The sequence below is a fragment of the Lithobates pipiens genome, unplaced genomic scaffold (assembly GCF_037356315.1).
Source record: "Lithobates pipiens isolate NorthernLeopardFrog02 unplaced genomic scaffold, aLitPip1_a1.2 Scaffold_18, whole genome shotgun sequence".
Taxonomy (NCBI): domain Eukaryota; kingdom Metazoa; phylum Chordata; class Amphibia; order Anura; family Ranidae; genus Lithobates; species Lithobates pipiens.
The window spans coordinates 163066377-163083241 of record NW_027507758.1 but is presented as its reverse complement, the minus strand read 5'-3'; the positions used below and the strand labels follow the sequence as shown (position 1 = coordinate 163083241).

At 38.5% G+C, this 16865-nt stretch overlaps 1 protein-coding gene across 15 annotated transcripts in view; it reads right to left on the bottom strand.

Moving 5' to 3' along the window:
- The window catches only part of SYNE1 (spectrin repeat containing nuclear envelope protein 1), a 663643-nt gene that overhangs the window by 385389 nt on the left and 261389 nt on the right, over positions 1 to 16865 (bottom strand). For all 15 annotated transcript variants that reach the window (XM_077486324.1, XM_077486337.1, XM_077486323.1 and 12 more), the window contains 5 exons: positions 13171 to 13323; positions 10510 to 10653; positions 9717 to 9890; positions 8776 to 8934; positions 110 to 274 (listed from right to left, as the gene is read on the bottom strand). In XM_077486324.1, the coding sequence (XP_077342450.1) occupies positions 110 to 274; positions 8776 to 8934; positions 9717 to 9890; positions 10510 to 10653; positions 13171 to 13323 (795 nt within the window). The remainder of the gene's footprint in view (positions 1 to 109; positions 275 to 8775; positions 8935 to 9716; positions 9891 to 10509; positions 10654 to 13170; positions 13324 to 16865) is intronic.

Below are 16865 nucleotides of genomic sequence, written 5' to 3'. Positions count from 1 at the left end.
CAGGAGAAAACAACTCCAAGAGTTCACTTTTGCCGCTTTAGTGGTTGTCTGTAATTCATAACACCAAGTCAAAAGTCACAAAAATGATAATATGGCAAAAGCTACTTACAGTGTGCTTCCTTAGTAATTCCTCTGGGTTTCCCTTCTCTTTCAAGTATGTTTCTGCTGTTTTCAAGACCTTCTCAAGTTCCGCTCTGGACTCTTCAAACTTCTTCATCAGGCTGCTATTGGACTCTATCTTTTTTTTCCACTCCGATATTTTCTTTACCATGGTCTTAATTTAAAAAGAAAAATGGCACATACATATTTTATATATATATGGCTAGTGGAAAGTAGAATATCAGTGGCAGAATAAATTATTTTGTAACGTGTATTTACTTTTGAATATGGACATGTTATGAAAAAATACCAAGTTTTAATTTAGGAGCCTCAAGTCCTAGAACTGTATTTAAAATAGGTGTATGAGATTTTAAATATATTTTTTTTTCTCAGTTCGATCGCTCAATTTGTCAATTCCTCTCAAATTCTGATAGACTGGGATGTTCAACAGTATTGATGTTTTTTTCCCTTTGGGTTTTTACACATTGAAAAAAAGAGTTTGACTCAAAAAAGAGACTACAAGAGCAGACAAACATCAATATTGAACTGAAAACAAAAAGAATAAAAAATTGGATGCATATAAGCTTGCATTAGGAATTTTAATTAAAAGCACATATGGCCAGATTTATTAATGCTCAACATCAGCCAAAATGTATTTCATTTTGAATATGATGCGTGAGGGTTACAGCCTCCAATGAAGTGATGGGAAATCTCTTCAACAAGTTCACAGACAAAATCAATAACACATTCTTTTGTGTCGAAGGATTAGAACTTCTGACAATATTTTTATTACTGTCTGTGCCTACTTGTCTCAGTGACAGCCAAATGCCCCTTGACATCTCTTAAAAGTGGCCACAGGCAAAAATAACTAGACAGAAATGTGAACATTTCCATACACTACCCAAAACGAAATACAATACAATGAAACTTCACTCTACCAATCAACATTGATTAGTAAGTAGATAGGAAAGTATATCATATAATTGTTTTAAACTTGTTTCTAACATTCCTTCAGTTACTTCCTGGTTTCTTCACCTGGAAAACTATCTCATACATCTCAGGAGTCTTCTGGAGGGGAGGAGGTAGGGACAGATGTAGTTCAAACGTTCCAGGCACTGCTGGCACCAGCTTATCTCAAGGTAAACAATAGCAACTGGAAAAAGTTTTTAACCTTCCAAAACACTACTTCCCCTCAACTCTTCAACCAGATTTGAATGTCATAGAAATTAGACAGAAAACTGCCAGCCAGGTTTGATGACTGTCCTGCCACATAAAAGGGCCTTCCCATGCCTATGCAAATTTAGTATCCTGATTGTACACCTATTCATGTATGTATGGTCTATTAAAATGTGATTAACAACATTTTTGTACATCTTAAATCAGGGGTCTCAAACTGGTGGCCCTCCAACTGTTGAAAAACTACAAGTCCCATGAGGCATTGCAAGGCTGACAGTTAAGAGCAAGACTCCCAAAGGCAATGGCATGATGGGACTTGTAGTTTCGCAACATCTGGAGGGCCACCAGTTTGAGACTCCTGTCTTAAATTCATGTGTGTTCATGTATTATTTAAGAAAATTCAAAAATATAATTGTTTCATTGGGCAGATTGTTTTAAAATGCGACAAAAAGCCACCGATATTTGGACATGTGAAAGTGGCCTAAAGCCACATTACTCTGACTCTTTCCCACCTTTCACTTTTCTGTCTAGTGAAGAAACTACTGTTATTTCCAGCACTGTTAAATGCTGGGAGTGTTGACGAAACCCCTAGTCCACCGTGCAATGGTGCAAGAACAGCAGACAACAAATATGAAGCTCCACTAGGAATAGTAACATTAGCTGTCATTTCCCAAAATATTCCATGCGCTTTGCCCTGGTTACCTCTCAACAACTTCCCTGATGTGAATACAGACCTCAGATGCAGACAAATTCATCTTCACACTGACTTGTCTAGTCCAGACCAGAGCCCCCTGCATCTTCTGAAATGTTGCAATCCATGTAGAACAATGGGCATGTCAATCTACAGCTTGGCACATGCACGTTGAAAAGCTATTATTCTCAATGAACATGTCTTTTGTCACATGACACTACAGACCATGCCAGGAATGTTGCACATTTCAAACATCACACAGGACCATGGCAAACAGTAATGAAACAGAGTACACGTGACCCTGGGCAAATGCACTTATCGTTAAAGCTGTTTCCTTTTGTTTTTTCACTTTCAGCTGTGTGACTTGGCTGCACAGGCAACTGTGTCAGACTGGTCATACTTAATATCCAGGCATAAAGTAAAGGGATTTGCAGTAACCATGCATAACCGATTGTAATGCAGCTTTTACTAGAATATTCCCTTATAGCTGCTGGCTCCTGCTTACTATGAATAACAATGTGCTTTCTTTGAGCTGTTATTAAATAAACCAAAGGGTTTCTGAAGTAGACATATTTTAAACACAATGGGCATATTTTTGCATGCTATAAGCATAGCATAAAAGTGTTTTTTTGAGAAAGCTTTAACAACTGTGGGAAAACTGGCTTTATTACTAATAAATTAAACCATGATAATAGAGAACCCCAAATCCAGCTTGAGTGTGCCATCTCTTTGAAATATAAAATGTGCAGGAAAACATTTCCTATCAGGATCTGTTTTCTGATAAGCTTCTTTGCTTTTAGTTGTTAACAACTGTACAAATGCCGGTGTTCTGCCTAATAGAGTCCGGCCATCAATATGTGTCCGCTCCGTACTGCGCATGCGCAGTACGGAGCAGACGAAGCTTCGGAAAATTTCCGAAGCTGAACGGCGCCTGCGCCGTGAGAGGAGGTGGTAGCCCCACCATCCAAGCGGACATAGGGTTGTGAATTTTAGAGGGCCCCTCGCGGGCGAGCTTCGCTCGCCACGCTTCGGGCTCGGCCTCGCTGCGCTCGGCTTTTTTTTATTCTAACTCTATGTCCACTTGGATAGTGGGGATAGAACCTGGACTCACGGCGCAGGCGCCGTTCATCCTCGGCAATTTTCGGAATCTGTGTTCCTGTGTACTGCGCATGCGCAGTACGCAGGGGACAGCATCTGATGGAGGACCCTATTTGACAAGACACCGGCCAAAGACAGAGCAAATGTCTTTACTGCAACCACGAGTTGCAGCAAAGAAATTCACTCTATTCCCCCATCAACACAGACAGTATTGACAGGGGTATCCCTCCCAGGGAGCCATTGTGTTCTCCTGGCGTGTAAACAGGGGAAACCATCCCTGCTGGGAGAACACAGTAATTATTTCTAGCAGCTATAACAGCCACTGGAAAAAATCGCATGTAAAATCTGACAGGCTGCTTGTACCTAAGTTGATTGACTGATCTGTGCTTTATGCACTTCTGCTACTGCTTAAGCATTCCTCCATTGGTCTTAAGACTAGCCATCAAGGGGCAACTTTGATATGAGAAAGCAAAGCTTTGCGCCGGTCATTCCCACACAGAGGCACAGTGTAGAACAAGACATGGTGGGGGAGGTTTACTAAAACTGGAGCACTCAGAATCTGGTGCAACTGTGCATGGTAGCCAATCAGCTTCTAATTCCAACTTGTTCAATTAAGTCTTGACAATAAACCTGGAAGCTGATTGGTTTCTAAGCAGTGCTGCACCAGATTTAGCATTTTCCAGTTTTAGTAAATCAAGTCCGCAAAGTCAGAGATAAGGAAAAATTACTAGCTTGTTGTCCTCTTCTTCCGCCTTTTTCTCCTTTTTTTAGGTTACTCTTTATTGATCCCAAATTATCTCCATAGAGGAAATACATGCTAATTACAAACCTATCACTTGATTAATATTTGAGACTTCTCTTGTTTCCAAAGGACAAAATTGGGTCCAGTTAGAAACAGCTGAATTTAGTTACTCAGAATGTAGCTGATTCATTCAGCACTAATTGGTTAGCTAAATATATTACGAAGGAGACAAAGAGACAAATTTAGCAACAAACAGACAAAAGTATAAAGGTTTTTCCTGCTTGCCTGCAATCAGTGCCTTGGAACATTTAAATGATGGCGTAAGACATGAAGAACAACTGTCAAATTAAAACAACATATGAGACACAGTGCAGAACACAGCATTAGGGATAGTTAAAGTAAAATGGTATCCCCTAAAAACAAGCGTCATAAAACCCACCAAAACAGCACATAAAACATAATAAATAACATAAAAAGTAGAAAATGTACATCTAGGATTCCAAGAAATGTGTTAATACTTCAGTGTGATGAATATTTCTTGATGATTATGGCATGTCAAGTCTACAGGCTCTAAACAGTTCATTATTTTTTAGTTTAAAAGAGTAAGAGTGGTTGGCTCAAAGCCATGCTGACCTTTCATTGCTGCTTTAATTTTTTTTTTTTATAATTATGTAGGCCTTAAGAAGCATTGAGACTTTATTTGAGGCCCCCAATATTATAGCTAATTGCCCACAACTGACTTAGAGAACTGCATGTCTCAGTAAGTCTTCTCCTGCATGTTAACTGCTAAGAGCTGGATTCTTCTGGGCAGATGACCAAACCGATACCTGACTAGAAAGAGGTTAAAGTAGAAAACCATATGGAAACAGTGTGATATTTCTAGTTCAATAACTTGTTTCTTTTTAAATTTTTAGAATAAGGATTAAGTGAAAAATATGTTAAAGATAGCTCGAAATTCAAGAGAAATGTTCTAGTCTAGTTTGCCCAGTGAAAATGTTATAAACATGTCATGAAGATTTCAGCTATTGGAGAACGTCTTTTACACTTTACGGGTAAATCAGGTTTGATGCGATACCGGTTTAACACATAGTATATTTTTATTGTCACCCCCATTGATGGCCAAAAAAACACTATCGTTGTTGGAAGTAATTAATTTTGGTAAATCTATTCAAATTATTCAAATATTTCTGTAGGTACAAAACTACAGCTGTACCTACAGGTATTAAATGCAGCTTAACTAATTTAGTGCTAGCATAAAAATCCTATTTATTTATGTATTTTTTAGTAAATGGACAGTTTATAGTGTGAATGATCAGAACAAATAAGCATTGCATGTTATAGATACGGTAAGTGAAAAGGTAAGTAACACAGACAGAACATCTCTGACCACTTATAATTTACTATGAAAACTCTTATGTGCACTCGCAACTCACTTACAACAAATATATGCTAAGTACTGGTACTTAAAAGATCATTTGATGATAAGTTTCTTTGCTAATTAATGGTAATCATAAAACCTCATGATTACTACAAGGTCTGTTTTGATTTCTTTGCCTATTTGCAGGTTAATAGTGTCCATAAATAAATGGGTCTTGTCTGTATTTTACTAATTAATTAATTTATTCTGTATATAGGGTTAGAATGATTTTCGTTCCACCGCTGAAATTAAAAACATTCCCACCACTAAATATATACAACATTTTTTTTCATTTGATTCACGTTTATATATAGATGAGAAATTTTTAATCAAAATGAGCAGGACATTCCATTTATATTTGTCCCAGACAGTATCCATTTCAATGAATATTTAGCCCTGGATTAAATTTCCCAACAAAATGATGTGCATTTTGCCACGTACACACGATCAAAATTTTGGTCGAAAAAAGTCCTGATGGTTTTTGCGACTAAATTATGATGGGATTTCGCTCAAACTATCTTGCATACACACGGTCACACCAAATTCTGACCGGCAAGAACGCAGTGAGGTACAGCGGGTACAACGGGTCTAGAAAAAGGAAGTTCAATAGCCAGTAGCCAATAGCTTCCGTCTCGTAGTTGAATCACGCGTGAGTTTCTGCGCATCGGAATTGCATACACATGAACGCATTTTCAGATAGGAACTTTTTCCAACCGAAAAATTGAGAACATGCTCTCAATCTTCTGTTGGCCGAAATTCGGGCCAGCAAAAGTCCGAGCATACACACGATCGCATGTTCCGACCAAAAGCTCTCATCTGTCTTTTGTTGGCCGAATTTCCGATCGCGTGTATGCGGCATTAGGCTCATATGTATTTTCTTTCATTGCAAAGGAACACACTAGTTAGGTGATAATTTCATCTACTAAGCTGCTCGCTGTCAGAGCTATCGGGTTAATGTGAAAGAATTGTAGAAATATGACAGAAAAAAGGAGAAATAAAGAGATGACCACTGACATAATATGAAAAGAAAACAAACTTTGTGTCAATACAAATAGATTAAATAACCATATAGCTGCTCCCCAAATAATGTAGGCAAGCTACTGTGCAATAAAAAAGTGATAATAGGGGGCGCTAGATATGTGACACTAAACTATATGTGCTAACAATACAAAAAAAGGACCATGTGACATGGAATAAAATGAAATTACAAGTATTGAGAATAAAAGTATAAACATAGTGTCTATTAAAAGTCCATAAATCTTCAGTGAAAAAAACTTGATGAATCAAATCAAAAATGTGCCAAAGGTCCTTCACCACTTGACAGGAGATCTAAATCACACCCAATGTACTCAAATTAAAAAGCTGCTCACCAGATAACAAGGAACCAATAGTGTGATACTGCTTTATTTTAAAAACATTGTTCACATACAAATGCTTGCTTACATTGTTTAGTGCCTTGTCCCTGGACTAGGGATGACTCACATGAATGCTGATGGGAACCGCACACCACTCGGCTCACGTTGTGGGATTGGCGTGTGTTCCACTGCCACTGGGAGACAAACTGGAAGCTCGGACCCAGAAGTGATGTGACCGGAAAACGACTCGACGTACATTTTGTATTACTACGTCATCAGGAAGCATCTGTATGTTTTAACAATTTTTTAAATAAAGCAGTATCACGCTATTGGTTACCCTCTTGTCTTTCATCTCCTATGGACAACCGTGGTGGAGAGGAGAATAAAGTCCAGAGGTTCCCTGATTCATCCCCAGCCCACTTGTTCCTGGATTCTTCCAATCTGAGCGTTCCCAGGCCTTCTTTTTAATTAAAGAGGTCATGGTAATCTGTTGAGCAGGTTTTTCATTCAAGCACATTGGGTGTGATTTGGATCTCTTGTTAAGCGGTGAAGGACTTTTGGCACATATTTGATTTGATTCGTCGAGTTTTTTTTTCACTGAAGATTTATGGACTTTTAATAGACACTTTGTTTATACTTTTATTCGCAATAGTTGTCATTTCACTTTATTCCATGTCACATGGTCCAAAACTTGTATTGTTAGCACATATAATTTAGTGTCACATGTCTAGCGCCCCCTATTATGACTTTCACACTGAAATAATATGCAGTAAATGTGTTATTGATTTCCAGGATAAGAAAAAAATATGTGTTAGCCCTAAAAGAGAAAAAAAATAAACATTTAGAAATCCTATAGATACTTGCAAATAAGTGAGTATTTTTGGTAATTTAGGACTCAAGTACAGGCATACCCCACTTTTAAGTACACAATGGGGTTTATTTACTAAAGCTGAAAAGTGCAAAATCAGGCTCACTTCTACAAAGAATCCAATGAGCTTCTAACCCAAGCTTGTTCAATTAAGCTTTGGTAATAAAACATGGAAGCTCATTGGATTCTATGCTGAAGTGAGCCTGATTTTGCACTTTTCAGCTTTAGTAAATAAACCCCATTGTGTACTTAAAAGTGGGGTATGCCTGTATAAATGTACAAATAGGATGGAGTTTCTTTGGACAATACAAAGGCTTTTCTTTCATGTGGCTCTGCGCCCAGTAAGGAGATAGAAGTTCCAGAATCAGCCAAGAGCTGGCCACTATTGATGAGTTACCCAAGAAGAGATAAAGACACATTTAAATTTTTTTTTCATTTTGGATAGAGTAAGGGAGGGTTATGACCCTGTCAGTCCTTTTGCCATCTGTGTCCCAGTGGGGAGATTCACTTCCAGTCCCATGGCCAAATCAAGAAGAGAAATCCCTCCAATGTGACGGCATCTCTAGTTGTCATCCGGGTTACAAGCACCCGTGTCTCCATTGGAATTTTTCTCTTCTTTCCCCATTCTGCTGACAACCCAAATAGGACTTTCTTTTACTTTCACTCTTGGTGCTAATGGTAAAAAAAAGGCTTATATAGTGAATGAATCTCACTTATGGGGGAATGAAAAGCAATAAAATCACAGGTGTTCTAATTGCTCTCCATTCTAGCCAAAACATTAAAAAAGTTTTCTCTTTAGTTATACTTTAACTGCAAATATGTGTTAAACAGAACCCTAGGTGAAAAATAAATTTCCTTTCTAGTACTAGTCAATTTGATATAAACATACATCTAAAAAAACGAATTTGTATTTTGCATGGGTATACACAATTATAATTGTAAGATTATTTATTTATTTTTTGATTTTTCGTAAACTTTTGCTTGCCTGACTATTATGTTTACAGCTATAAAATGTTTCAAATTTCACAGATTATGATCAAAATAAAGGAAGAGATACATTGAAAAGAGGCACACAAAGTTTGTAGAAAAAAATCTTTAATAGTAAGCACAGCTTATTCAGGTTCCCACAAATATGTAATATGAAAATTCCCTTATTGCTTTACATTCTGCACTGTGTCTTATACGTATTCATGATAACTTGTGTAGAACACAGAAGGCTGAGGATAAAAAGTACTCAGAGGTGGAAAAACCAGTAGGAAAAAAACAAGAGTAAGAATCTGCAAAGTGACAGTTGGGGAGTCAGAAATGAAGTCATCAACCAAAAATCACCTGAAAAGCGGACTGAGCATCTGTTATTTTCTTCTGCAGAGGAGATCGGTCAAAATGTTGCATCGATTTGCTGATTGTCAGTGCTTTGTGAACAGCTTGGCCATTCTTTTCAATGATGACCAAGGCTTTTTTACAGCTCTCTTGATATGTTATTAGCTCCTACAATATGAAAATAAAATAAATATTCATACTGTCATCCTGTAATGCTTGATGTAAACCTTCAATGAATACAACTATGCTAGCATTCTATTTTAGATGCAGTTATCATGAATGCTTTTATTTTAAAACTGTCTTCATAAGAATACTGTAGGGTTGCTAATTGAAGAACGCCCAGTACAAAAAGTCATGACATTCAGAGGTCCAATTGAAAATTGTATTGTTTCAGAGAATCAGGTAATGCCAACATTTCAGGAGAAATGCCTCCCCCTTCCTCAGGGCTGGAGATCCGACATAATACCCAAGTTGATTGATGGATCAACTTGGGTACAATCAGCCTGCCCATAGTTGGGTCGAATCTCAGCCGGTCCCTGCTGAACTGGCTGAGATTAGAACAATCTATGGCCAGCTCTAAATAAACTGTAAAATTTGGTCATACTTTAAACTGCTGGCATTGTTTTAAATCATTAGAATACTGGGGCTGCCGATGTTTTTCCGAAAATGTTATTTGCCTGATATGCTATTTGTTTGCCACTGCACACAGAGAAGGGAGAATGGATGCCTAGCTACACAATTAATTGGTCTCTGTTCACTAAGATAAATGATATTATATCAGTTCTAATTGTAATTTAAAGCATATCTACTGCCAAATATGGCTTTTTTTCAATTGCAAAAAAGCAAATAACATATAATGATGAAAACATTGCGCTTTTGTGAACTAACCTGATTGTTGCATTATACATTGCAGTATGTAGCAGTAGCATATACTACCCTATGATACATACCCGCTGCTTCTGTTTAAGAACTGAGGTGGATTGTAACTCCATGTCTGACATTGAGATAATTCCAGTTAGTTTCTCGAGAGTCTCATAAAAAATGGTCATGTGATTCTCAAATTCTCCAAGTGGCATAAGGAGTTGTTGCGATTCATACAATAGTGGAGGATATCTCTCCCTTATCTGAGAATAATAAAAAAGAAAAGTTATACCATTCTTCATATGGAATAGTAAATGACTTAAAAACACCAAAACCAAGTTTTCCATGTTTTTTTCATGTTTTCAGCATATCATAATGGCTACTTTACAGCAGTTATAGTCTGTGCCAATATTTATTTAAGTCAATTTATAAAAATACCCTACAAGACAATCTTGTCAATAATGTAAATGACATCCACAATCTGGAAAAGCTTAGTTCAATGCACAGAAAGAGATATGAGGACAAATAAAAATTGCAATGGCAACCTCTGTTTTCATAGTGTTACCTGCACATTCCCATTACAACGGATGTGCAGGGTGTTTCAATATGATTGTGCAGTCCAATAAGCAAAAGAGTTAGACCCAATACTTTCAGTAACAGAGATGGCCTAACACATCCCCTCCCTTTCTGTGCAATAGAAGGACACTTGTGGCTAATACTCAGCTGTGCCAGCACTGAGCACTGGAGTATGAGATAGGAAGCAATATTTTTAACTACGAAAAAATATATATTTAAGGCCTCTCCAAGCAAATATCAGTTGGAAATCATAGAATGTGGGGGTACAGGACTGCGGGGAATAACAGAACTGTCAAATGAATTTACTCGATTTAGTTGATCCTTGATTCTTGCTACAGCTGCCAGCATCTCACTTGCTTCGGATGGTGGAGATTCCTTTGTAAGAAGCTGAGCCATCCTTGTCACTGACTTATACTGGGCTTCTATGATTGGCATTTTCTGTTTAATATCCTGTGATAAATAGAAAGAATTGCAAAATGGTTAGTTTTTTTCTCGCAAATCATGACTAAGCACATGACAAGAACTGACTGTCCTTTCCCAAATATATATGAAATAAAATAAAATAAAACATCTAAAGCAACTGCTGTTAAGTGAATTTAAATCTCAGGTAGACATTAAAACTTCAGTCCCCCTACCTGCAGTTGCTTCTTGCAGACATTACACATATACATGCATGTACTGGCCATCGGGACTACAGGGAGTTTCCCGGTGGGCCGATGGCTCGGTGGGCTGGTGAGGTGCAGTCCTGGACCCGCTCCTCTCAGACAGTGAGTGATCGTGATTTCACTCCTGTTAGGCGGAGCAGCTGCCGTCACTTGCTGGAGAGAGCATAAGGCTTTCTGCTCCCTCCATACTGCAGGGGGAGATAGACAGCTGGCAGACGTTCCATCCTCTCTCCCCTTATCTCTTGTCACTTATCACATGGTTGGAGAGAGGAACGAGAATCTGCCTTCAAAACTGTGAGTACACATGGGAGGAGGAGGAGAGGGAGGACACTCTGATGTAAGGGGAGGTGCTGACGGAGACACTCAAAATTAAAGTGGGCCGTTCATGATGAAGTCCTGGGCCAAATTTTTGTCCCAGTCCAGCCCTGCACATATGTGACTAGGGCTTGTGTTTTTCAGAGAAGGAAGCACCATTTTGTGACCCCCTTCCTCCATGAAACCCACCAACCTTGGTCCAGCCAAGAAGAAAGCTGGCTGCACTTAAAACAAATTCAAACACTGACACTCTTTACCAATATGGACAGAAAGAACAGAGAGTCTACAACTAAGCCCAGTGTTTGAATCTTTCAGACTGCAGCGGGCTTCCTTCTTCTTTGGATTATTGCAGTGCGTGTGGGGCAGAGGTTGAGCCCCATGCTGGTGTTCTTCACCTGGCCTTGTGGGAAGTGGCCCAAGTACAGTCTTGGGAACAGTGCATTTCTAGTTTGATTTGTAATTGCTATTTCTAGGGATAGAACCAATATCGGGCACTAAAAGCTAATTAGTGCTACCTGTTATTCTTTTTTCTTTCATATACTGAAAAAAACAAAAAAAAACAAAATAACAAAATCTGCATTTCAGCAGATATGAAGCTTAAGCCACGTACACACGGGCGGACTGTATGGCCAACTTAGTCCGTCAGACAATCCGACGGACAGTCCGTCCTACTTTCGAATGAACGGACTTGACCACACACGGATGCACAAACAGTCCGTCGAAAGTTTGCGCGATGACGTGTACAGCACGTACGACGGGACTAGAAATAGGAAGTCCAATACACAGCAATGCAACCTTTCGCCGTGTAAATCCTTTCTGAACATGCGCCATACTTAGTCCGTCGAACTAGCCTACTCACGAGCGGATTGTCCGCTGAAACCAGAGTATGACGGACAATATTACGGAAATTCCGAAATACTTAGTCCGCCAGACTGCACGCTGAAAAAGTCCGCTGAAGCCCACACACGAGCGGACTGTCCGCTGAAATGTGTTTCGACGGACTAAGTTGGCCAGACAGTCCGCCCGTGTGTACGCGGCTTTAGGGTGGATATACTGGTAAGGAAAAAAAGGATCCTGGTGCATAAACAGTTGGTATTCAGAAGATCTTTGCCCAAGAGATGAGTATTCAAAGAAAGGACAAATTTTATCATAGGCAGGCCATACACGGTGCAAATTTCTTTCCTACAACCTATGGTTGCAGGAAGAAATTGTGCACAATTCCCCCATCATCACAGGCCATGCTGACAGGGAAATCAGCTATTGTCTTCTCCCAGTGGGGGGGTTGAAGCCTTCTCCGCCAAGAGAATACAGTGATTATCGCTAGTAGCAGCCGCTAGCAATAATCGCAAGAGAATTTGGCAAGCTGGTTGTACCCAAGTTGATCGACCAATCAACTTGGTACATTCAGCCTGCCCATTAACGTGTGTATGTATATTAGTGAGAGTGAGAGTTAGATTTGTCAGGTACGTAGGGCTCGTTTACAATTGCTTCAAAATGTGGCATTGGACATGCTTTCTTTTAAAGCACTCTAAATATCAATCAAAGCCCTGGTTACTAAATAAAATGGTTAACTTACAGTCCTGTCCACACATTGCATTTGCTTTGCTTCAAAAATTATACAGCATGTTGCTTTCATGGTACTTCAAATCATCTTCAAAGCCTCCATAGAAGTATATGAACAAGCCCGCTTACAGTGTCTGAAGCTTTTGAGAGGCTTTTATTCAGCTTTAGCTTCTCTTTGTTTTGTAGGTATTGCAGGTAAATTATTACATTACTTTAAACTGAAAACTGCCTGATAAGTGCAAAACGCATTTGATTGCATTTACAAGAAAAAGGATGGGTATACTTCTATATAAACTAACATTAACCCCCTCTCCTCCTAACAAAGCAAATTCTCACTGAGTTTAGATGATGCACACTACTACATTCACCACATCACAAAAAAAAAGAAAGAAAAACAACATTTAAAGATAAAAAAAAAACATGCCTCTAAATCTTGAACAAACATCTTGACATTTAGAAAGGACACTTCCAGCGGGATGGAAATTCTTTCATTGCCTCCTTCTGCAAATGCTGCCAGTGCTATCAAACCCTCCGCATATTCCTTCTTTGCCCGCTCAAAATCATCTTCTCTAGCATACTACAGAAATAGACAGCAAAGCATTAGATCATTTTTAAGAATACATAGGGGCTATATACATTTAGTACAAAGATGCATACAGTACAAATATGAAAATGGGCACAAACAACATTATTTAACAGTGTAGTGGAAACGGGTTCCACCTTGCACTAGGATAAAACTCATTGGAAGTAGAACAAAAATGAAACCATGTTTACAGGTAGGACTTTGGTTAAAGTGTATCTAAAGACAAAACCAAAAAAAAAGTTTATATTGCAGCTTACTGGTCCGTGGTGGGGTGGCTGCATATGTTTTGATTTCTCAAGCTTTTTCTGCTTTATTTTCAACCTGTGCTGTTGCAAATAACACACTTCCTATCCCTAGGTGGCTGCCCCATTCCACTATGTCAATGGAGAAAGCCATGGTTGTCACCCTAGGCTGTTCTCCTGATATGGACTACAAATATGTCTGTATCTCTTCATTTCCATTATATGGGGGGCAGGGTAATTGGTAGTTTACAGAAGATAACTAAAAAGGAAGATATTATCAGGAAGTGACAAGCACTCTATGGTCTTCTTACCTTGAAAAAAGAAAACTAAGGTAGACACCACATCCACGAACTCTAAAGTGCAATATATAACATTTTTGTTCTTGTATTTAGTTATTAATTAAAATATATATTAGATAAAATAACAATAAAGCAAATAGATGTTCTGTCATGTTAATGCTATTAACAGAAACCTGCAATGAGAGAAAAATGGAAGTTGTCATTATGGAACTCTCTTTCTGAAAATGCTAGAGGCCTGGATGGCATGATTGCCCCTTTGTGCCTTGAAAAAATTACTTGGAACAAGTACGCAGCTTAGGCTTTATGACTTTTCTTGACTTTCTTAATCAACATACTTGTTATGGGTCTGGGGCCTTCAAGTTATAATGTAAACATGACGGCAAGTTAACTTGCATTTTCACAGAATAGCAAAGAAAGCTGTAGCTTTTTTTTTTTTTTTTAAATGGCAAGTTTACTTTAAAGTATAAGTCTATCCAGATGTGATATCCTAAGCTTCTGGTAGATGCTGATAGATGCTTGAAAGCTAGGCAACCAGTTTTTTTTTTACTTCCAATAATGAGATATTGGCAAATAAACCCCCAGTCCTGAATGTTTTTTATGGGGGTTCAAATTTTACTTTCAAATTATGTTCTATTATAGGGAACACAACAGGACAAGTGGGAACACTAAAAGTGTTCATGAAAAAAAAAAAGTGTTCACGAACAGCCAAAATGGAAAAGTAAACAAGAACAGAACCAGGAACCACTCATTAAAATGAGAAGAAAAGAGGTTTAACCTTAAACTACATAGAGGGTTCTTTACTGTAAGATCGGCAAGGATGTAGAATTCCCTTCCACAGGTGGTGGTCCTGGCGGGGAGCATCAATAGTTTCAAAAAACTATTAGATAAGCACCTGAATGACCACAACATACAGGGATATACAATGTAATATTGACACACACATAGGTTGGACTTGATGGACTTGTGTCTTTTTTCAACCTCACCTGCTATGTAACTATGTAACTAAGTACTGTATGGCAGGGAGATCTTGCCTTTAGAGTCCCTAAGAAGAAAGACGACCAATGGATGATATACCGTACCGACTCATCTAACTATGCCTGAAAAAATACTTTAGAGTAGCCAACCCTCGATAGAGGTTTAAATATTTTACATAGCTACTAGAAGAGTAATTTTACTGCAGCCTGTGTCCCTGTCGAAGCAATTGTACTCACTTAATCTCCAAAATATTATACAAGTGTGAAGAAACCTTCCCAATGAAGGTTAATAGATAATAAATGTTGTCAATAGACATTAAATTTCTATTACATAGCAGATGTTCCAACCTATTCCCACTCTAAAACTTTTCTTTAAAAGTTTCTACTGCAGTTATTATTGTCTATCCAGAGAATAGTGATAGGTTTTTCTAAAACGTTCACCCCCCCATCCACTGATCTACCCACCCCCTATCCTACCCCATACAACAGTTCTGCTCAAACATTCAGGTGCTCCCTGTACCCTTAAGTGCAGGGTATTTTTGAGGACCCTACCAGACAAACTGAGTGGCAGGGGATTGTGACAAAGGATGGTACCAGTGACAATTGCCATTTTATTTTTGATAACTCCACACCTTTGGACCTCTTAAATTCTCACTCAGAAAAATACAAATTTTATACTAGAATTTTTAAGCAGGAACGATTTGTGATGATTTTGTTTCAGTTTTGTTTCACCATGGTACAATAGTGAGTAACCTTTCAATACACATGGCCCAACATAAGAGGGTAAAATCCGCAGGCCAGAACGCAGTTCCGTTCACTTTTTTTCTGCACTAAAAATGCATGCACAGTGTTTTTCATGTATTCCAATGGCTCTACTTCACACCATGCAGTCAGTTTCCAGTGCAGAAATGGACCGGAATCTGACTGCATGGTGTGAACTAGAGCCATTGGAATACATGGAAAACACTGTGCATGCATTTTGTGCAGAAAAAAAGCGCACATAACTGAAAAGAACTGTGTCTACTGTGAACTAACACTTAAAAAAAAAGGTGCACATTTTGGACAATTGGTTCACCTTCATATAATGATATTTTAATATCTCAGTGATTTGACAACAACTCACACCTTCAACCATGTAACTGGAACAATATATACCGGACTTGTGCTTCTTGGCACAATGCTGACTGAATTATGTGTTTAGGACAGAGTGTTTTAACAACCTTTCGCACGTCCAATCATGGACAATCAACATCTGTCTTTTCACATTCAATGGTGATTTCGATTAATGTGATTGAGTTAGCCATGTGGGTGCTTATCATAACTGAAGAAGCTGCTTGGATAAGCAGCAAAACATCTTCAACTTTACAGTACAAGTCCAGTTAAATGTGACAAATTGTAAGCCTGGTACACACATGTAGTTCATTTATTCATCCAATGGGCTGAACGAAAAAAAAACTGGGGAGCTCACAAGAAGATCGCTGTACTAACTATGCCATGTTAGTACAGCGATCTCCCCACTAAGCTATTGTGTTTCAACATAGGGACCGCCCCCGGTTGCCCATTCCCCGCCAGAATACACCAGTCAGTGCTCACAGCCATTGGTTGTGAGTGCTAATCGGATGTTGGTTGGCTGCTGGTTTTCCAGCATGCCCGTTCAACAGAAGCTGGGCTGCTGTACACATGGGCTGAATGACAGACATTTTCTGTTGAACCGGCCGATGTCGGACGATATTCAGCACTTTTGTACCAGCCTTTAGTTACACCCCGACCTGCATAACTGAGGACCTTCACACGTCACCTGACCAATGTTGCTTTACATTTTTTGTAATTTTTTACTATGGTTATAAAGAAAAGAAATGCAAAACACATAATTAAACAGTTAAAATATAATAGTCCAATAAATGAAAAAAAGTCACCTCTGTGATCTAATTATTGTAAAGCAATAACATGATTACTGCAATATTCTTGTATAAAAGCCTATACTCAGCTCTTATGGATTTTATTCTGTGTTTATTGATTTT